General features: G+C 51.4%; 1 protein-coding gene across 1 annotated transcript in view; it reads right to left on the reverse strand.

Moving 5' to 3' along the window:
* Positions 1–21,479, reverse strand: part of DLGAP2 (DLG associated protein 2) — a 698,275-nt gene extending 676,796 nt beyond the window's left edge. Inside the window, exon 1 of the mRNA XM_064369784.1 lies at positions 21,363–21,479. Within this exon, the coding sequence (XP_064225854.1) occupies positions 21,363–21,420 (58 nt within the window). The 5' untranslated portion in view covers positions 21,421–21,479. The remainder of the gene's footprint in view (positions 1–21,362) is intronic.
* Positions 21,480–21,722: the final 243 nt, after the last annotated feature.

Raw genomic sequence — 21,722 nt, forward strand, 5'->3', positions numbered from 1 at the left:
AAATTGTTGGTCCTTAGTAATAGCATGAAGAGGGCCTAAGCTCCGAAAGTTCAAAACCTGGGCTCTAGCATGTACTGAGAAATGTGGGGTCACAAGGAGGTGCATCCTTTCAGCTCTGCAAAATGAAGTCAGATTATTGTATGAGGTGGTTCCATCAATGCAGGCTCCATGAGCTGGGCAGGGGACCTGTATCCCTCCACACCTGGGGATAAAGTGAAACTAGGAAATTCAACCAAAAAAATGAGAGGTCAGTGCCACCAGAGAAGAACCCACTGGGAGAGGGCACTTCCAGGAGGGCAAGGACAAAGTCCAAGTGGAGGAACTGGAGTCAGAATCAGCAGGAGGAAACGGCATGCCCAGAACTCGTCCGCTTACTCCTGAAGTTACTTTACTTCCAAGTGGCTCCAATGAGTCTACCAGGAACTTGAAATGAGTGTTTAACAGCTGTGAAAGAAGCAAGTAAGACAAACATGCATTTGAGACTGTCTTTAGCCACTAAGGTCATTAGTTAGTCTCCTCCTTTAAAACTCATCTGACCTAGGAAATGCATGATGCCCCAGGTGAGGACCCGTCTGAATGATGATGTTCTCATGTCTGCGAGGAGTCCCTGGACATCTCCCAGCACAGGGTGCCTGCCACACAGTAGACATCTGCTGAGTTATTAAAAATAGTGAGCATAAACTGGGACAACCTTCATGAATGCAATTATTATCAAGGGTACTAAAAGTGTGCTTTCCCTTTGAAAACACATTTATTGGCCAGGCGCTGTGGCTCACGCCTGTAATCCCAGCACTTTAGGATGCTGAAGCGAGCAGATCACCTGAGGTCAGGAGTTCAAGACCAGCCTGGCCAACAGGGCGAAACCCCAACTCTACAAATATATATATATACAAAAATACAAAAATTAGCTGGGCATGGTGGCAGGCACCTGTAATCTTGGCTACTCGGGAAGCTGAGGCAGGAGAATCACTTGAACCCGGGAGGTGGAGGTTGCAGTGAGCCGAGATCATGCCACTGCACTCCAGTCAGGATGATCGTCTCAAAAAAAAAAACAACAACAAAGAAAACACATTTTTCCAATGTGTGAAAAGACATGATGAACAGAGTCACTGCAGTATTTTTTAAAGTAACGTGGTCTCAGAAACAAGGTACAAGTCCTATAATTGAAGTAAATTATGATATAGGCACACAGTGGAATATTATAATGTTTTGGAAAAATACATAGGGAAAAATATTTGCAATACAATGTTAAGTCAAAACAATAGAATGTAGTATGCATATTCTTATCCTATTTACATGATCTATGTGAAGAAAACATGAACAAAATAAGAATCCAAATAATCACAGTGATTATTACTGGGCAGGAGTTACAGGTGAGTTTTTGCTTGGCTTCAATCTTTTAATATAAGAAATATTCTACAAATTTTCCAAAAAAGAAATGTGAGAAGTAATGTTCAGATGTACAGATCAGGTTAATCTTTTAATATAAGAAATATTCTACAAATTTTCCAAAAAAGAAATGTGAGAAGTAATGTTCAGATGTACAGATCAGGTTTAGATTTTGTTCTTACGATTTACTAACTGCTGTATTTTATCTTCAAAGATGTTTTCTGACCTGTATACCAAATGTTCCTTCGTAAATGGTGTTGCAAGTAACATGACGTGACCCACGTGAAGCGCCCGATAAGAGGCATTATTTTATGTATTACTTGAATAACTAAAAGGTTGAACAAAGGGATAGTGAATGATTTTCTCTGGGAAGTGCTCTTTTGCAAAGCTGCATCCCTCATCAAATAAAGCAAAATGGGCCATGCTGTATTTCCTGATATTTCTGGTACCATGTTATCAAGAAGCTGCATCTTGAGATTACAAAATTGACTTCAGCCAGGCATGAGATTTAAAACCCAGCCCCGAGTCACTGTTTTGGACTCTCCCCCTCCAAGTGACTTCACTTGCAGTCCCTGAGATTTGAGCCCCACAGCACCAAGGCGGGTGCTGCCGGGCAGATAAGGCATCCTAAAAGCCTGGGTCTCCCGGAGAGGCAGGACAGGACACACTGCAGTGATTTGTCCGAGTGTGTCTTTGTGTGTGTGCCCCGCTTTGAAAATGTATGAAAAGCTGTTGGGCCCAGATAAGTATCTTCCACTACTCCCATTTCCTGTTAGCAGAAAATCAATGCTATTTTTATTCATCTGCCCCCAAGAGAAAAGCACCGATTCCATTACACTTAAGAGCTCACGGCAGGTGCCCGTATTTTCTGAACAGCCCGCATGACCAACATCCCAACACGGCCCCCACACAGGCCTGGAGCCCCGCAGCTCTATTCTGCCCGTGACTGACAGCAGAACACCTGCAGTGCCCCGAACCCACCTGAAGACTACCTGGGACACAGCAGGGGACGGGAACCAGGACGTGCAGGGGGAGAGAGAGAAGGTGCGGGAAAGATGGTGACCCACAGTGAGGAAGCTGCAGTGGGAGGCCGGTCCTGGGGAGCCCACACCCTGGCACGTGCTAACGTGTGGGGTCTGTAAAGCCAGTTGCCTTGCCAGGAGCACGGACACACACACCCCCCACCTTATTTCAAAAGCTCAGACAAGCCCGGACAAGCTCAGGCAAGCCCAGACATGCTCAGGCTTGTTCCCTTCTCCCATGCTCGCACAGCCTGACCTTCCCTTAAAAGAGCCCAGTATGCAAACAAGGTGCGGTAACCCTAGCCTCTTGCTAACCAATAGCAGCCAAATCTTAACAACCAATAGCAGCCGAGTCTTAACAACCAATAGCAGCCAAGTAATTCCAACCAACAACAAACCAAGTCCTAGATAAAGGCTTATAACTTACCCAATAGCAGTCCTGCTCTCCCACAACCAATCCAGCTCCCTCACTCCGTATAAATCCCCACGTCTGAGAGGAGTCAGTGTGACTTCTCTGGCCCCTCCTGTCGCACTGGAGAACCTCACCCGGGAGCCTGAATAAATTCCTTTGCATTGGATTATTTTTGTGCTGGCCTCAGTTTCTTCGTTTTATCCTCGGGGAGAACAGACCTTACAGGATCCTGCCTGGGCAGACGCTGGCTTGACCATCCCTTCCTCTCTGTCTTTTCTGCTTGAACATCCTTATCTTCCCGCGTTTCAGCACTGGGAGCCTAGGGCTCATCTTGCAGACCCCCCCTCCTATTCTCTCTCCTGGATCTGCATCAGTTCCTGGGCAGCCTCTGTGGTTCTAGACACTGTCCGCAGCTGCCACTGTCCAGCGTCTTGTCCAGCACAAACCCATCCTGAATCCCAGACACACATCTGGCGGCCCGGCCCGCACCTGTACCCAAACCATGAAAGTTCCTCCCCTTCCTTCCAACAAATGGCAACTCGGCTTCCCACCACTCAGGCTGGCCTATGATGTATCCCTGACCCCATGTTCTCCAGGAACCACGTCCTTTCCATCCACAAATCCCGTCAGCTGTATCTCCAAATACTCACCCTCTCCAGAGCCACAACCCCCAACCACCCAGGCATCCCCTCAAGACGGAGGCAATCACGCAGCCCACGGGCCCTGCTCCCACCACGGCATCCGGTCTCCAAGATGGCGGCAGTTACGCCGCCCACGGACCCTGCTCCCAGCATGGCATCCCCTCTCCAAGATGGTGGCAGTCATGCCGCCCACGGGCCCTGCTCCCACCCCACCACCCACCCCGGCTCCCGAGTGGCTTCAGGCGTAGCTCAGGCCGGGACTAGCCTCTGCTCGCAAGCCTCAGTTGTTTGCCGGGTCACTCATGACGGAGGGCGGTGTGCCAGCTCCAGCGGCCTGACCCGCATCCGCAGTGCCCTTCAGCCCCAGGGGCAGCAGGGAGGGCGGTCTGGGCTGCGCGGGAGCAGCAGGGTGACGCAGGGCCGGCAGGGCCTGGGCATTTCCGCGCTGCAACCCCGGCCCGGCTCCGAGGACACGGCCTCGCCTCCCACGGCGCCTCCAGGAACCCACCGTGACCAGCTGCTTCACCTCCCTCCTCGGAACTCATGCCCGGTGGGGCTTGGGGAGCGGAGCCAACCTCCCCCTGCCGAGACCCCGCCATCGCCTGCAGGCGCCTGGTGTGGCGGGACGGAGGCTGGCCTGAGGAAGGGGCCGGGGCCTCCACCACGAGGGCTGCGCTCACCCCAGACCCCGTTGCCTGCCTCACCCGCTCCTCCTGCGCCGGGGCGGGCCGAGCTCGCGTCTTCCTTCCTCCTCCTCCCCTTCCCCGGCACGGGCCCCACGCCTGCAGGCACCGCACACAAGGAGCCAGGGCCAAGGCTGCCGGCATCACAGCACCCAAGAAACAGGGTCCTCCAGACAGGGCGTAGCGAGAGCCTCCGCCGCTGCCCCAAATCAAAGTGAAAGATCTTCCTTCCCTGCCCAAGCTGTCCGACGGCCTGGAATTCGGGCCGCCCACCCCTGGGCAGCAGCTCAGCCCGCACTGCCTGTTGGTCGGTGGACATGGTGCATGCGGGCTGGCACGGTGTCGGGGGAACCATGGCGCACGAGGGCTGGCACGGGGTCAGTGGGGCCATGGCGCACGCGGGCTGGCACGGGGTCGGGGGAACCATGGCGCACGAGGGCTGGCACGGAGTTGGGGGGACCATGGCGCACGAGGGCTGGCACGGGGTCGGGGGACCATGGCGCACGCAGGCTGGCACGGGGTCGGGGGACCATGGCGTACGCAGGCTGGCACGGGGTCGGGGGAACCATGGCGCACGCGGGCTGGCACGGGGTCGGGGGAACCATGGCGCAAGAGGGCTGGCACAGGGTCAGGGGGCCATAGCGCACGGGGGCTGTCACGGGGTCGGGGGGCCATAGCGCACGGGGGCTGACATGGGGTCAGGGGAACCATGGCGCACGTGGGCTGGCACGGGGTTGGGGGCCATGGCGCACGCGGGCTGGCATGGGGTCAGTGGGGCCACGGCACATGCAAGCTGGCACAGGAGGGACTGGGGAGCCGCGCCCTCAAGGGTGACGGGTGGGAATGGAGACTTGGCAGAGCCCTTACCCGAGCTGTGGACAGGGAGGGCCAGGACAGGATGGCCCGGCAGAGTGCAGACAGCACCACAGCGGAGGAGGTGACCTAGCTGAGGCCAGCGGGGCCTGGGCCGGGTGGTGTGAGGCTGGGAGCCACACAACACCAAGGAGCCCAGCAACCGTGGGTCAGGGATCGGCAACGTGCAGCCACCACGGGCTCCACAGGCCACTCTTTCTGGAACACAGGCGTGCACTCCTCCACGCCCTGAGCCGAGAGGACACACAGGGCCCATCGCAGGAAGTGCAGGGCCAATGCAAGATGAAAATCCTTCCCCCAAAATTAAGTTCTGTGTGAGGGAGTCCCTGCTGACAGGACCCCCCCCCCCACCCCAGTCGCCAGAGCCCAAACCACCCGGCGCCCAGCCCCAGACACAAAGGAGCCCGGACCCTGCGATTCCTAGTGGAGGGCGTGGCGCATCCCTGCATCTGCGGCTCCCCGGGCTCCCGGATTGTTACTGTAAAGCATGAGTCGGCTGTTTTGTTCAGTTGGAAAGACAAGTCTTCCTGGCAGATGCAGGCGCACCAGGAGCCAGGGCTGCGACTGCAGAGGGAACCAGAGAGTCTCTCTTGGGAGGTGCCTTCTGCGGTGCCAGAGCCTGAAGCCGCCCCGGCCCGGGTGCAGCCGGGAGCAGCCGAGTGCAGCCGCGATGTCCAGCAGGTGGCGCTGCCGCCTGACGTCCCAGAGCCCTCGCCCCATGCGCAACCCTGGCAGCAGGACAGGGCGTGCTGCAGCTTTCCCTCCTGCTTTATGCAGACTGTGCTACCAGAGCTGCTGCCAGCCACCATGCAGGACGAGGGAGCTACTGCGCTGTTGGTATTTCTCTGTGTGTATAATGGGGGTTCTTTTGTAATGAAAATAGCTCTGCAGTCCAGAGTTCATCCAGAACTCTCAAGAGCACCGTGGCACTCAGTCCTGACACTCAGAGTGATAACGTGAGCTTGCCACTGACTGGATCACCTGCACACATCAGTTACCACCCACTGAATCACATGCAGGGATCAGTTACCACCCACCAGATCACAGGCAGGGATCAGTTACCACCCACCAGATCATTCACAGGGATTGGTTACCACTGACTGGGTCACCTGCACAAATCAGTTACCAACCACTGGATCACATGCAGGGATCAGTTACCACCCACCAAATCACCTGCAGGGATCAGTTACCACCCACCAGATCACCCACATGGATCAGTTACCACCCCCCAGATCATCCACAGGGATTGGTTACCACTGACTGGGTCACCTGCACAAATTGGTTACCAACCACTGGATCACATACAGGGATCAGTTACCACCCACTGGATCACTCATGTGGATCAGTAACTCACTGGATCACCCACACAGATGTTATCACCCAAAGGATTAGCCACAGGGATCAGATACCACCCAATGGATCACCCAAATGGATGTTACCACCCACTGAGTCACCTGCAGGGATCGACTGCCACCCACTGAATCACCTATATAGACTGGTTGCCACCCACAGGGATGGGTTACCACCCACTGGATCACCCACAGGGATCAGTTACCACCTAACAGATCAGCAACAAACTTTTCTGAGCAACAGTCATACTACCTTCCTCAGGGCAAATTATATAACATAGCTAGATGCCAAATGGTTTCTATGCCCAAACAAATCGCAGATTTGTGAAAACAGAGCTGTGTTATGTTTGTAATCTCAAGATTAGTCATCTGCAGGGAGATCTAGATGTCTTCACTATTGGTCTTCAACACTGATAGATTCAAATCTTATCTGTGAGAGACTAAGGTTGACTTTCTGGAATTCCTGATGAGAAACTTAAGCACCCACTGTTCAGATGCCTTCATTAACTTTTGACAATTTTCAACCTAATCAATAAATAATGCTTCACTAAATAGTGTCTCACATCAAAATGTATGATCAGCTCCTCCACATGATCTTGTACACAGCAGTTCTCACTGTGCCTGTGGCGGGATGGCCATGTCATAACACCCACACATTAGAGCTCTGCTTTCCCACAGAGCAGCTGCCAGCCATGCGGGTGCCACACATGTGAAACATGGCCAGTCCAAACTAAATGTTCCGTGCATTAAAATACACACTAGATCTCAAGGAGTTCTCATTAAAAAATGTTAAATATCACCTTATGATTTTTTTCCACTGATAACACACTCTGCAGAAAAGCAATCAGCAAGCCTGAGAATGCGATCCTTAGAAAGGACCCTTTCCAGGCAGTCATCTTGTGTCTGAGCATTCGCCTGGTGAACATTTCTCTACCCTGTGATCTGATATAAAGTAGCCCTTAATGTTATGCGACTGTCTCACCGTGCCCAGACTCTCTGTGTAAACAATGTGATGCATGCTGAGCACCAGATTTTCTTCTGAAAGTTGGGAATTGTGATTGTGGTCAGTCACGCAGGCTTGAAAAGCCCATGCAGCCAACCCACAATCCAACCCGGACTCCCAGGCTCAGATGAGCAGGGTTGACAGACAACACTCCACACACCCTGGCAATGCATCGCTGGAGAAGCAAACATCCTGTGTGACTGCTGCGAGGGACTCGTGGAAGCCTCCACCATCTTCCTCCGGCCTCCGACCCATCCACCTTTTCCCTTTGCTGGTTCGGCTCTAAGTCTTTTCACTGTAATGAATCCTACCTATGAACAAAACCTCATGCTGAGCAAATCACCAACTCCGTGGTTGGTCTTAGGGACCCCAATGTAGTTGGGTGTCAGAAGTGGGATTCCCTAGCATAACCCCACCTCACTGAAATAAGATGAAGAGGTGAAAATGAGATAGCTTTGATGTCCGGTTAGCCCCTCAGTCTTCCACAGCACGAAATGCAGCTGAGCTGCCATCTGCCGTGACAAGTAAAAGGCATCTATGGAGTTTAGGAATGATAATCCAAGCCCAGGAGAGCTGGATTGCTGGACCTGGGGACCGATTCTGGCTGTTCTAGCTGATGTAAGTGGGAAAGGTACATCCCAGGTGAGGCCTTTGGTTTTCTGTTCTCTCCTCAAGGTGGGAGGAGAAAGACCCCAGCCTTCCTAAGGTGAGCTCCGAGTGTCCCAGAAACACTACGAGTACATGTTGCTCCCTCTTTGAAGTGGGAAGAATAAATGTGAAGTCAGGTTACACAGGCTGCAGCAAAGCTTTAGATAAACAGAAATGCTCAGAGCTCGGCACAGTGGTTCATGCCTGTAATCCCAGCACTTTGGAAGGCTAAGGTAGGAGGATCACTTAAGCCCAGGATTTCAGGACCAGCCTGGGCAAACACTACAAGAACTCATCTCTACAAAAATTAGCTGGACATAGTGGCATGCACCTGTGGTCCCAATCACTCGAGGCCAAAGGAGGAGGACCACTTGAGCCTAGGAATTTGAGACCAGCCTGGGCAAAACAGGGAGAGCTCATCTCTACCAAAAAAAATAAGACCACTTTTCTTACGAGAGAGAATGAAAACATTCCTGCTGATGGTGTAACAGTCCCACCTGCCTCCCAGCCAGGACCTCCAAGCACCTGTAATGCTAGCCCTGTAAATGCTGACTTTAATGTCAGAGGTTTCAGTGAACTTCCAATGAGGGAAAAAAAGAAAGGGAGGATTCTGAAAAAATGTATTTTCTGGCTACTGAATCAGAATATAGGACCTACACTGATGTAAAATATTATATGCTTACAATTTCATATATGCTAGAGAGCTCATCCCAATCAAAGCAAGCTGCACAAAGAATAATAACATCAAGAGAACACAGCTGCTCTGGACATGATGACTTTTCGCTGTGGCTGACAATCTGAAACATACACTTCCAGAGGATTAGATCTCCAGAAGGATGAGAGTTGCTGTTATCTTTTCTGATGGCGCCTGTGGAGTAAGGGGAGCAGGAAGAGAGGCCATCTCCAGATAAAGACACTCTTCCGTGGTCTTCAAAGGCACTTTCTACTTGCTAATGAGCCCTCATGCAATCTAGAGCCTGATGGGTTTCCAGCCTGATGTGCATGTCCAGTAACACAGACCCTCAGGCTGACAAAGCAAAGTGCATGGGGAAGCCTTGCTTGGACTGGGCTTGGGACATGACCCTGCTACATCTCACCTTGCCACTGCCCAAGATAACCCACTGGCTTTTTCCTAATCCTAGATACACAGAACCTTACTGCCCAAGCCTCAGTCCATGCTACAGCCAGACAGCATCTGCTGTGTTTGTCTGGATGCTAGCTGTGCCCAGCTGAGATCAGGTGACCGGTTCCTCCCCACAAACATGACTCAGACTCAGGGACGGCGGCATCCCAGGACCCCCTGAGGGTCCCACATGAAAGCCCCCAGGAAAGGGCCTATTCTCTGATTGGGTTGTCTGAACACACACTGCTGAGCTCTTTACCGTGCTTCTGGTATACAGCCTAACTATGAGCGATTCCTGCAAAACCTGCAGGCGGGTGGGCGTGTGACTGAACTGTGACCTCACTGTGGCCCTCTCCTGGCAGGCAGGAGCCTCCACCCACTCTGGGAGACATCTTAGGGCTGTTGACTCCAGGCCTCAGTCTCCCAGGCAGCCTGACTGCCTCCTCCCCTCCTCCTGGAGCAGATCCCTCAGTGAGGCAGATGGATGACCATCAACAGCTGCTCCCAGAAAGGGGGTGACCTTTTCTCCCTGGATAACGATCAGAACAAAAGTGGCTGCATAAAACTGTGTTAAATTTTCGTAAAACAAAACCCCAGCATCTGGAGACATGGGAGCAGAGGAAGAGCATCAGTGAACATTGGTTTTCCAGACTGCTCCTGAAAATTTTTCCTTCCCCCTTCCCCCTTCCCCCAAAACACCCCAGGCTGCCTTCCCCAGCTGCTGCCAGCCAGAGCCCCAAATTCAAAGTTACACAGAGCCTCTGACAGCACTGTGTGTTGGACACAAATGCAGTCAGCTCCTGCATGTCCCAAACAAGACACTCCCAGACAATTCCACACCCACATTTCAGATGAGAAATCCCGGCTCCAGAGGGACAACCTCCCAGGTTGAAATCACAGAGAACTCCTGGGCCTGAGCACCCTGTCCCGTCTCTCTCTGTCCCTGTCCCCTCTCTCTCTGTCCTTGCCCCCTCTGTGTCCCTGTCCTCTCTCTGTCCCTGCCCCCTCTGTCCCTGTCCCCTCCGTGTCCCTGTCCCCTCTGTCCCTGCCCTGTGTCCCTGTCCCCTCTCTGTCTCTGCCCCCTCCCTCTGTGTCCCTGTCCCCTCTCTGTGTCCCTGTCCCCTCTTTGTTCCTGCCCCCTCTCTCTGTCCCTGCTCCCTCTCTCTCTGTCCCTGCCCCCTCTCTATGTCCCTGTCCCCTCTCTCTGTTCCTGCCCCCTCCCTCTGTGTCCTTGTCCCTTCTCTGTGTCCCTGTCCCCTCTCTGTCCCTGTCCCTGGCTCAGTTGACCTCACAAGACCACCTCATGTCACAGGCACTGGTTTTTGTGCGTCTGCCTGTCCTGCCCACCTGACGACCTCAGAACATCACCATGACTGTTCTCCCAATTTTAAAGGTAAAATGGAAACTTAGAGAACCTAAGTAAATGTCACAACTGTCATCAAATAGGTAGTAAAGCTCACATCGTAAGCCATGTCTTCAGGCTCCAGGCCCCACGGTCTTTCCAGGGCTCCTGTGGCCTTCGTTTAAATTCCAAGCACCTGACTGCACTCCACAGCAGCCAAAGATGCTTTCCACCATAAAAATGGTGATCCCGGTTCCCTTCTATTCCTGGATTCTCTCTCAGGCAGTTGGGGGCCTGATGTGTGCTCTCAGGAGCCCATGGGTGTTCACCCTGGGAAGGCCTCAGTGGGGTTTGCAGCCTGGGGCCTCCAAGGGGGCACCCCAGCGGGCACCCCAGCCCCATCTATGGCTGCACCCGCACCTCCCACTCCCAGGCAGAAGCTTGATCCAGCTTTCCGCAGCCCTGCCAGTGGCTGCTGTGCTGCATCTCCAAAGGTTGCCTGCAGAGGAGGAAGAAAGGCTCTACCTCCTCAGCACACATGCCTTCACCTCTCACCTTGGTCTCATCCTCACACTCTTTCTCAGGGCCTAAGGCAGAGGCCTCTGAGGCAACATGAGCTGAGACTTGGGCTCCTCCTGGAGCCCATGGCTCCTGTGTTGAGCCACACAGGGCTGCCACATTGGCCGGCCATGCCCACGCCACCTCACAGCCAGGCCACAGCCTCCCCCAAGCTGAGCTACAGGGCTGTCTTGCAGACTGGCCACCCCCAAACCACACCTTGGCTTCTGAGCAGGAGGCCAGTGTGGCTATCCAAGCCTCTTTCTTGCAGCCAGGAATAAGGAGCCGCCTCTACAGGGAACAGGGGAGGCCCTTCCTGGCTGGGTGCAGCCCAGATCCCTTCCCTACACCCACCATGTGCTCCACAGAACCAAAGACTACTCAGGGTCCAGCCTGGCCTTCCCTCTCCACCTCTGTCCCCTCCAGAACCCGGATCCACCCGCGGACTCTCTCTGAGCAGCATAGTGAGACCTTGTCTCTACAAAAGAATTTAAAAATCAGGCATGGTGGCGCATACCTGTAGTCCTAGCTACTCGGAGACAGAGGCAGGAGGATCGCTTGAGCCCGGGAGTTCGAGGCTGTAGCGAGTCTTCAAAGGGTCTCTCTCTGACACCATTATACACCAGCCTGGGCAACAGAGAGACACCCTGTCTCAATTTAAAAGGAAAGCATCCCGAGTCTAACTTGGCACTGAGCTTTGCGGCATTCACAGCCTCATGCGGGAACCATGGCTCGCATTGCGCGTCTGATGCGCTAAGTCAGAAAGCGTGGCGCCTCTCCTCCTTCACAGTGCATGCTGGGCCCCGCAGATGTGTGTGGCAGGAATGGCTGTCTGGGGCACGAGGCCAGAGGTCCTGATACGAGAGTAAGAACTGCTGAACTACCCTCAGCTCCAGCCTGAATCAGCACTGCAGAAAGGCTGGGACAGACACCTCCTGTGCCCCCGACCCCAGGGACTGTCATCTCATCACAGAGTCACAGAAAGGCAGGACACCAGATTTGGAGGCGTCTGTAGAGTCATTCACACTCCCCTACCTTCAGTAAGAGAAAAATGAGGCCTAGACAGGGAACACATAGCTTAAGACACAGAGCATAGAAGCCAAAATACCAGATTCCCTTGATTGTGGGAGATGGAGGCGAAGACCAGAAGACTGTGGGAGACCCAGTGAGGCAGGTGGGCAGGATGAGAACCCCGCCTTCCGAGGGCGTGCTCTCCAGGGCTTCCTCCAGCTCCTCCACCCCCAAGCGACTCCAGGGCTCTTTGTGGAGAAGGGCTGTTTTCTGTGATAAATTGCACCCCATCATCCACGGAGCCGAGGGTCTTTCCACTGTGTTGTTTTTGGCTTTGAAAATCATGTGACATTCTAAAAACTTCCAGTTACTGATATCTTTTTAAAGAAACCTCTCTCATAGTCATGAAGAAAAGCAGGCTTTTGAAATAATCTTTTGGAGAAGGTCAATGACAATTAGATCAGATTTTGAAACAACAGAGATGATGAAAAACTTAAAACATTACTTTTGTTTTGATGTTAATATGGCTTTGGGGAAACATGAGCATGTTTTAGAATCTGTAAGAAAGAACGTGCCCATCACTGTGGCAGTGATTGGAGCTGATGCACAGCTGCCTCTCGGCCCGTTATAAGCACATCCTGCATTGAGTACACACGGCAAGACGAGGCGAAAAGTGTAACAGGCGCTCCCTTGTCTAGATGTGGACAGCTGCTCCACCTGGCACACAGGGATCCTTTCTAAATGACAGCGTGTTCATAGGAAAACAGCAAGACAGGGAGCAGCACGTCAGGCGAGCGAGGGGGGCTTGAGGAACGTCCTCAAGAGAAGGTCTTAAGGTGAGTGCCACAGCTCAAGGGCACCGCATGTCTGTAGATATGCCAGCCATTCAGTGGCCTTCACACAGGAGGCCATCATGCCCAGACCTCCATACACAGGGACAGGCCTCGCCACAAGCTCTCAGATCTGAGGAAGGTTCACACCTAAGTCCAGGCCTTTAGAAAGGGCAGTACTGATCATCCATTGGTGTCATCCAGTGTGCTTTTCGAAAATGGTCCAAGGTAGTGAAACAATGGACCAGAAGCTTCTCTTACACTACTGGAAACATTCTCCCAGTCAGCCCTTTACTTTATTCAAAAGTCATGAAAAAGTTGGCTAAATGCTCTCACCTAACTTCCTAGGAATCCACAGAGCATTCCCTCAAACATCAGCTCCCTGCCACCTCCAGGCTCTACCCTAAGTGCCCAACAGCAACTAAAAACCAAAACAAAAAGAGAAGACCCTGCACGCAGCTTCCAACCAGGCTCCAGCTTCCAACCAGGCTCCAGCTTGCAGACACATCGAGGGCAAAGGGTCTTCCCTTCCTCCTAGACATTAAATCCCCATCTCTCAGGGGAGGCAATGCAATCAGAGTTCCTATTTAACAGCAAAAGTCTTTCCAGAGTTTTACACATCGGTTGGTTCCTGCACTTTGCCTTTTCCAAGGTAGAAGCATGTGTGGCCACCTTAGCATAGAGGCCCCTGGAGTCCCCTTCTCTTTCTTGATGGGAGCAGTCAAGGCTGCTTGCTCTGGGCCTCTGGGCTCTGTCAACTGGGCCACACAGAATCCTACAAAGGCTCATTCTCTTGAGAGACTCTCTTCATAGACCAGCCGTGACTTAGCGACGCACGGTACACAGTGTTCTGCTCCACTCAGTCAGAACAAACCAGCAGCTCAACCTCCAACATGCTCTGCCAGCTCATTTCCAGCAGGCTGGAGATGGGTCCCACTGGGCAGGGTCCTCAGTCATTTTAATGAACTTCCTACCCTGACTCCTAGAACGTTCCCGGTTTCCTAGAAACAATCATTTTTTAACGTCCCCACTCTTATGCAGCTCTCCAATTTTCAGGAAGCAAATATAAACAATAATTGATCAACATTTTAATAATAACCACAGAAAAAGCACATAAATGCTCATACTCCATGAAAAACAAGAAGCTGACCCAGAGGTTTATGTGAAATCTCACCCCACCAATAAACAGGAACCACCCTGCTCTGAGGGAGCTGTGAAAACCAAGCAGTACGCACGGCTCCTGTGCTCATGGGAAGCAGATCTTGTGGAGGACGCACAGTTAGACAGGATGGATTATAGAACACAGCAGAGGCACACCCATCCCCAAAATGTGGAATTCGGTGGAAGAATCTGCAAATGCGACAGAGCCACGCTGTCCAGGAGAAATGTAGTGTGAGCACATGTGCAATTTGCTGTTTTATTAACTACATTAAAACTGTAAGAAACAAATGAGATTAATTTTAATACATTTTATTTAACCTAACATATGCAAAATGTCATTTCCAGATGCAATCAACATAAAAAATATTAGTAACATACTTCACATTTTTTTCATACTAAATCTTCAAAATCCAGCACATATAATGTTTGACACTCACAGACCCTCTGGACTCAGAGCAGCAGTGTGTTGTGGGTTCAGGACCGCACGTGGCTGGCAGCTGCCACACAGATGGCACAGCGAGAGCTCCCACACACGGCTTTGGGTCCAAGGCAAAGAGCATATCTCTGAGTCCTAGACCCACATGGGAAGGGAGAGAGATGCCCACATGGTGGAGCCACTCAGAGAAGGTGTTTCTAGCACTCCTGAGGGGCAGCTGCCTGTGTGTCTCCCAGGGAAAGGCAGCAGACTCTCTGCAAGCTGTGGGGTTTCATGTCCACTGCCACAGCTTGCGGCACATGGTCTGCCGGGCTGAGGTGCTGCGCCCTTCCTGGTGAAAAGCCAAGTGATACACATTCTTACAAATCACACTCAAAGGGGTTTGGAAATGTTGACGAGACAAAGAAGGAGACTCCGGGAATGTTGGCTGCTCTTTAGGCTCTGAAGAGGCAAGTTGGGGAAACCTCTATCTTTGGAGAGCAAATCACCCTTTCCTTCTGTTGCTTTTACAGCCGGAAACACGTGTGCATCTGATCTGTTCTTCAGACAGAACAGCCTGAACTGAAGAAAAGGTGGGTACTCTGGTTCCCCAAATGTCCCATCTCCCCCATAGCTGACACGGGGCTGGGCCATGGCCTCGCTGAGCTCCTGAGGATGAGCGAATGCGAAGATGAGTCTCCACGTCTGCGCCCAGTGTCCGCTCTGCCTCCACCTTCCCCACCACAAGCTGGGAATAGCCACGCCACACGCCTTGTAGGAGAGAGCACTGTTTCCTTTCCGCCCCTGGATGCTCAGCTGACTCAGAGCCGCCTCAAGTAACGACAGGCAGAAACCAAGGCAAGAATCGAAGAGGTGGCCTGTTTCAAGCAGGTCCCACTCAATGAAGCTCGAAATAGATCGATTCCAACAGGCCGCCATTCCGGCTAAGTGGGATGAGAATGAACAGCCAGGTGTCTGTACATGGTTGCATCCTCAAGCCCACGGCCAGGGCTGGCAGCTGTTCCAGGACAGAGGGCTCCCTAACCCACAAAATTATAAGGGGTCAAGGAAGCAGCGGCCGTGGCAAAGAGAAGCTAACCGTGGAGAGACCTGAATTCCCATCACACCCTGACTACCTCATAAGCCAAAGCTTCCTTCTCTGAAGGAAACAGACAGTGGCTTCTACTATGCAGGCTCTGCAGGAATTAGGGGACAGGCTTGGAAGGTGCCTTTATAGATGAGTCCACAGGAACTCTAGAAATATTACTTCCTGCCCACATATCCCTGCAGGAGGGAAGACAAAACCCTAACCATAAATTTCCAATATTATCTTTGCCCCAACAGTGTAAGATCCCACAGAAAGATTGGGGGGAAGGAAGAGTTTTGAATCAAGAATGCGCAATGCTGACTGATCTTTTTCAAACTGGTTATTAACACTTCATCTTAAGAAAGTTTTTTTAACTTTTCATTATGAAATAATTTCAGACATATAGAAAAGTTGCAAAAGCAGTACCGGGAATTCCTATGTACTCTTTACCCTGATTTCCCGAACACTGACATTTTATGTTTACTATTCTTTCTTTCCCATAATTTTTTTTCAGAATCACTTGACACTACGTTGCAGGCATGATAGCCCTTCACAGTGATTCATTGTGTGTTTGCTAAAACTAACGGCATTTCATTATAATCACAATACGATGATCCAAATCTTGAAATGCGAGTATTTCACTGACAGCTCTTATTCACATTTTGCCAATTGTTCCACTCCTGTGTTTTATAGAAAATTAAAAACAACTGAGCAGAAGGTCACATGGTGCACCCGTCACATCTCTCGTTTTATTTAACCTGGAACCATTTCTCAGTCTTTCTCCATCTCTACTGAGAGACTTTCCCTAAGAAGAAAAGAACCGGATCATGAGAGTCCCTCCTGTGAATTACTCAAAGTGTATGAAAATCCAAAGGTTATGAACCTCAGAGAACATGTGTTAGCCTTTTCTATTTCAGAACACACGTGGCTACTGGACTGCATGTGTGTTTATGGAATTTGGTCAGGACAGTGACTAGAGGCCAAAGGTGAGAGGGAAAAGGTTTGTTGACAAAAATATCAGGCATTTGCTCTTCCTCCAAGATCCCAGCAAATTCACAGGAATGCCATGGAGACTATATTTGTGCTGCAGTATTTCCTAGAAGGGAATATTTCCTCTGATAAGAGAACATTCTTCAAATAAAGATTGCCAAATAAAACCTGTGTGAGGCAAACACTCCCCAGTTTCCTTCCAGCCGTGGGTACCAAACATCGCCTTAGCTACTCCTCGAGAAGACGGAGGCCAGACGGATTCCAGCAATAGGACTCAAAACAGCTGGTTTACATGCATTACATCATTTAATCAAAGAGTCCAAAAGTGAAGATCAAGAATGTAACAAGACTCCACAGATTTTTAAAGAAAAGAAAAACCAAGTGGTGCCCTTCTTCCTCTGCCAACACCCACCACCGTGTTTCAGCAGCCCAGTGAAGAGGGAGCCTGGGGTCAGGGGGTGGCCAGTAGGATGACAGGGAGGGCTTTACTCAGAAACTCAGAACAGGCTGATGAGGACTCCAGAGAACAAATGAAATTCACATGGAAGTAAGAGACCTGCCAAGGCTCCCCAGGAGCCAAATGTCCCAGCTCTCACTGCAGGAAGAACATTGTGACAAGTGGCAGTGCCTAAAAATAATGGCCGAAATACCTGGGATTCTCAACAGAAGTGCCAGGAATCCCAGATCTCGGGGTAGTCAGGAAATGTAAGAAGGAATCCCAGGATGCTAGGGTAGCCAGGGAATTTAAGAAGGTGTCTCAGGATCCTGGGGTAGCCAGAAATTTAAGAAGGAATCTCAGATCCTGGGGTAGCCAGGGCATTTTAGAAGGAATCCCAGGATCCTGGGGTATCCAGTGAATTGAAGAAGAAATTCCAGGATCCTCAGGTAGGCAGGGAATTTAAGGAATCCCAGGATCCAGGGATATTGAGGGAATTTAAGAAGGAATCTCAGATCCCGGGACAGCCAGGGAATTTAAGAAGGAATCCCAGGATCCAGGGTAGCCAGGGAATTTAAGAAGGAATCGCAGGCAGCCTCTTCTAGAACATGTTCCTGATTCTTTTTCCAGAGCCAGGAGGCGGGAGAGGCAGAGAGCTCTTGTTCTCACCCTCATATGGAACGCCCCTGCCATTCCCTGCTCCCTCAGTATGGGAGCCCCCCAGACGTCAGGGTGTGGACATAACTGGGAATTGCTTATTCAGAAACACAACCAGACTGTGTCAGCTGCACACGCAGCTCCTCAGCTCTCAGAGACCTGCCTGCCCCAGGACCAAGATCCAGGAGCCCAAGGCGGTGGCCCCAGTGCCTGGACTTAGCTGACAACTTCCTCACACGTACCTTCTACCTACACACACGTTTCTATTTGGCTGCAAAAAATCCCTCTATTTTACTGCCCCCGCCTCATGAAATCATTTGACAAATTTCTGTGATTGTGTCTTCTTCACTGGGGACTGAAGGACCCAGAAGAAAGGGTCTGAGCCCCCAAACCTCCACCCTTCCCCTGCCTTGATCCCCACTCATCTTCAGAACAACCCATAAAGTCCTCTCAATTAGTGTAGTTCCAGAGGAATTTCCATGAGCAAAGCACCTCCCTCCCATAATAAACAGAATGTAAATCTGAGTTCCCTGGTTTTTACTGTTAATGGGATGGCCTCTGTGCCATGCCCTGGCATACTGGTGTGGCTCCCACAGCTCTGGAAGACAGTAGGAGGAAGTCTCTGCAGTGTGAGGTCTCCATGAAGCTCCCAATCCTGCACACCTGCAGACAGCACCTGCTCTTGGTGTCTGGCCACAGCCTGTGTCCCGCGTCCTATGTGGCGGCAAGCCCAGGGCACACGTGCCCTCCCTGCATCTCCGTGTAGTCTTTGCAGGCTTCCTCCACTACTGTGTCTCCCTGGCAATCTACTGTAAAAGACTCAGCACTGAAGTCCCCTCCTCAGGCCTTTTCTGCAGAGAATCCTCTCACCCCCTGGCTTCCAATGTAGTGTTACAGCACGCTCTGTGTGCCTACAGCCCCTGGTGTGCACCCAGCACAGGAACCACTCGCTCACATCGCCATCTTTCCTAGGACAGGATAATTTCCCCCAAAGCAGATACAGCACCTCATTTGCCTTTAAACCCTTGTGGCCAGCTGAGTCTGTGCACTGACTCTGTGACCACATGGTCCACCAAGAGGAGAACAAACTGGATTCCACGTCTCGCCATTGCTTCCTCCAGGAAGGCAAGGGCTGCACAGCTCCGGCTTCTACAGTGAGTCACTCATGTTTCTAAGGCCGGGAAAAAGAAGAGGCCGGGTCCCCAGGTCTGATTCCAAATTCTCAGCTTTCAACCCCATGCAAACACATCAGTGTGGCCTGTCTCAGACTAAGAGGCACAAGAAAATCACAAATCAGGATGGGCACGTGGATCAACTCATTTCTCCTAGCGACACAACACAGAAAATTAGAATTGCAATGGCAAGAAGAAAACATACACACTTCTGAGGTGAAAAAACAAAGTCACAGAGACCAAAGTAATTTCCATAGTGTCCAATACATTTCAATTTCCTCCTGCACTAATGTGTCCATTCTTGGTCACTCAAATTAAAATGGAAGTGACTTGTAGTATAAATCATGGAAACCAAGATCAATATTTCCTTCTAAGTATAATTAGACTGCAGCCCTCCCTGTTACCGGATACTCTCAATAAAGCAAGGCAAATGCTGCTTGAGTTCTACATGGGGTGGGATTTTTAGAGTGGGAATGGCAGGGAGTTCTTCATTATTTGAGACAAATATTGAGGAGTGGGTTGCAGCCAAAACTGCCCGCAGAGCCGTCCGGCCCTCCCTGCCCCTACCCTGATGTGAGCCCCAGTGCTCCTATTTCCGCCTCGGTTCAATCAGGCTTCACAGCAGATAATCCTCCAGTCTCACCTAACTCTGAGGCCGTGTGATCTTCCAGATCTTCTTTCATCGAGGGCAGTGATTCCCATCTAATCCCGGCCTCATGTGGACACCCTGAGCCTGGCCCTGGGTGCAAGGGAAAGGCCAGTGAAGACCTGTCCAGCCTTATCACCAAGTTCTTCCCCTGTACTTTATTTTTTCTTACTCCTCTAAATCAAAAATCTCATGCTGTTTTCTGGGTGCAACTCACAGATGCCTTCACGAGGTGTCAAGTACGCAGTCCCCACTAACATTCCCTGTGTTGTCACTGCAAGAATCAACCAGGCACCTGAGCACCAAGCTTGGGAGCTGACCCTCATTCCTCTTCCAGGGATAGAGTCTGGGATACACTAAGGACACAGTAAATTCATGTCCAGGACTCTTGCTGAATACATTCTCCACCTCCCTAAATCTGTGTCCAGGACACCTACTGAACACATTCTCAACCTCATGAATCCGTGTCCAGGACACCAACTGAATACATTCCCAACCTCATGAATCCGTGTCCAGGACGCCTACTGAATACATCCTCAACCTCGTGAATCTGTGTCCAGGACACCAACTGAATACATTCCCAACCTCGTGAATCCGTGTCCAGGACGCCTACTGAATACATTCCCAACCTAGTGAATCTGTGTCCAGGACGCCTACTGAATACATTCCCAACCTCGTGAATCCATGTCCAGGGCACCTACTGAATACAATCTCAACTTCCTGAATCCGTGTTCAGGATGCCTACTGAATACATTCTCAACCTCATAAATCCGTGTCCAGGACACCTACTGAATACATTCTCAACCTCATAAATCCGTGTCCAGGACGCCTGCTGAATATATTCTCAACCTCATGAATCTGTGTCCAGGACGCCTGATGAACACATATTCAACCTCATAAATCTGTGTCCATGACGCCTACTAAATATGTACTTTGCCTCAGTAAATCTGTGTCTATGACACGACCAGAAATTCTCCTTGGAGGTGGCTTCAGGCCGGCGCCCTCCCCAGTCAAGGGACCTACCATGAAGAACATGAGACCCTCAGCCTTGGGCAGGGCAGGACACTCTGGACCCGGTCTCCTGGGACCATCAGCCCTGGGCAGGGCAGGGCACTCTGGGCCCGATCTCCTGGGACCCTGTGGCTGGCCAGTGTCCCTTCCACTAGACACATGCACTCCCTTCCACTGTGCTACAGAATTTGAATGTGTCCCATGGTGTCTGATGGGCCTGGAACCACTCCGCTCCTTCAGGGAGCCTTCTGCATCTGTGTTCTGGTCCTTTGCGGGGTATTTTTGCAATTTAGCTCTCTGAACTCTGTCTTATTTTTCTCTTATATTTCTAGAAACTACCAAAGCAATGATAATTCTCAACTCAAAACCCCATACTCCAAATCTCCCTCCCGCTCCACATATCAGAGACCTCCGTCCCTCCCTGGCGCATCTGGCATGATGCATTTGTGTGACAGCTGACAACATCCCCACACCCTGCCCCACTGTGTCCTCCTGTTAAGAACAGAATTGTGATGATTCTTTTCAATCTATGAGGAAACCGAGGCTCAGAGGGGCTAAGTGTCCTTTCTCAGGGAGGGACTCATGGAGGACTTTCAACTTTAAGGACCTCAAAATCAGCCACTGGCTCAAAGCACACTCCCGACATGACTGATTCTCCCCTGAGACCTTGGGTGTGTGCCACATGTGCTCAGGCAGACAGACCCAGGAGCCTCGGGGACTAGAACACTTTAAACACACTCCCCAGAGTGCTACAGTCACCGTCATTTTTAATCACTGAATCAACATGTTCAAGTAAGAAAACAGTCACCACAGAAGCTTCAAGCAAATCCCCACAGGCTCATAACTGTCCTCCATCAACAGGAATTCCCGTCACAAATCACGTTCTGTTAACAGTGTTCTTACCTTTGTAGTTTTCCTGAACACTCCCCATCTGACACATCATCACCAGCTTCACCTTCATGTAATTACAGTCGATCAGTTTGCTCCGAAGCCTTTTGCCATCGCGGCCACTGGGGCCCTCCCACGAGGATCTCTCCCACATCGGCTCCTCCAGGCCTCCGGCTCCCGGCTCAGAGCTCTTTCTCTTTCTTGGCGGGGGGTCCTCTGGCCCGGGCTCTTCCCGGCTTCCCCCCACGCTGTCCCCAGCCCCACAGCGCAATGGCATTTAATCCTGCTCAGGAACACCTGGACTCCTGCAAGCCGTGCTCGGCTCCTGCCACGCAGCCTGTGAGCCCCACCGGGATTATTACACAATGAGCCGTC

The sequence above is a fragment of the Aotus nancymaae genome, unplaced genomic scaffold (assembly GCF_030222135.1).
Source record: "Aotus nancymaae isolate 86718 unplaced genomic scaffold, 86718_ANA_hifiasm-v0.15.2.pri h1tg000090l, whole genome shotgun sequence".
In the NCBI taxonomy this organism is placed as follows: Eukaryota; Metazoa; Chordata; class Mammalia; order Primates; family Aotidae; genus Aotus; species Aotus nancymaae.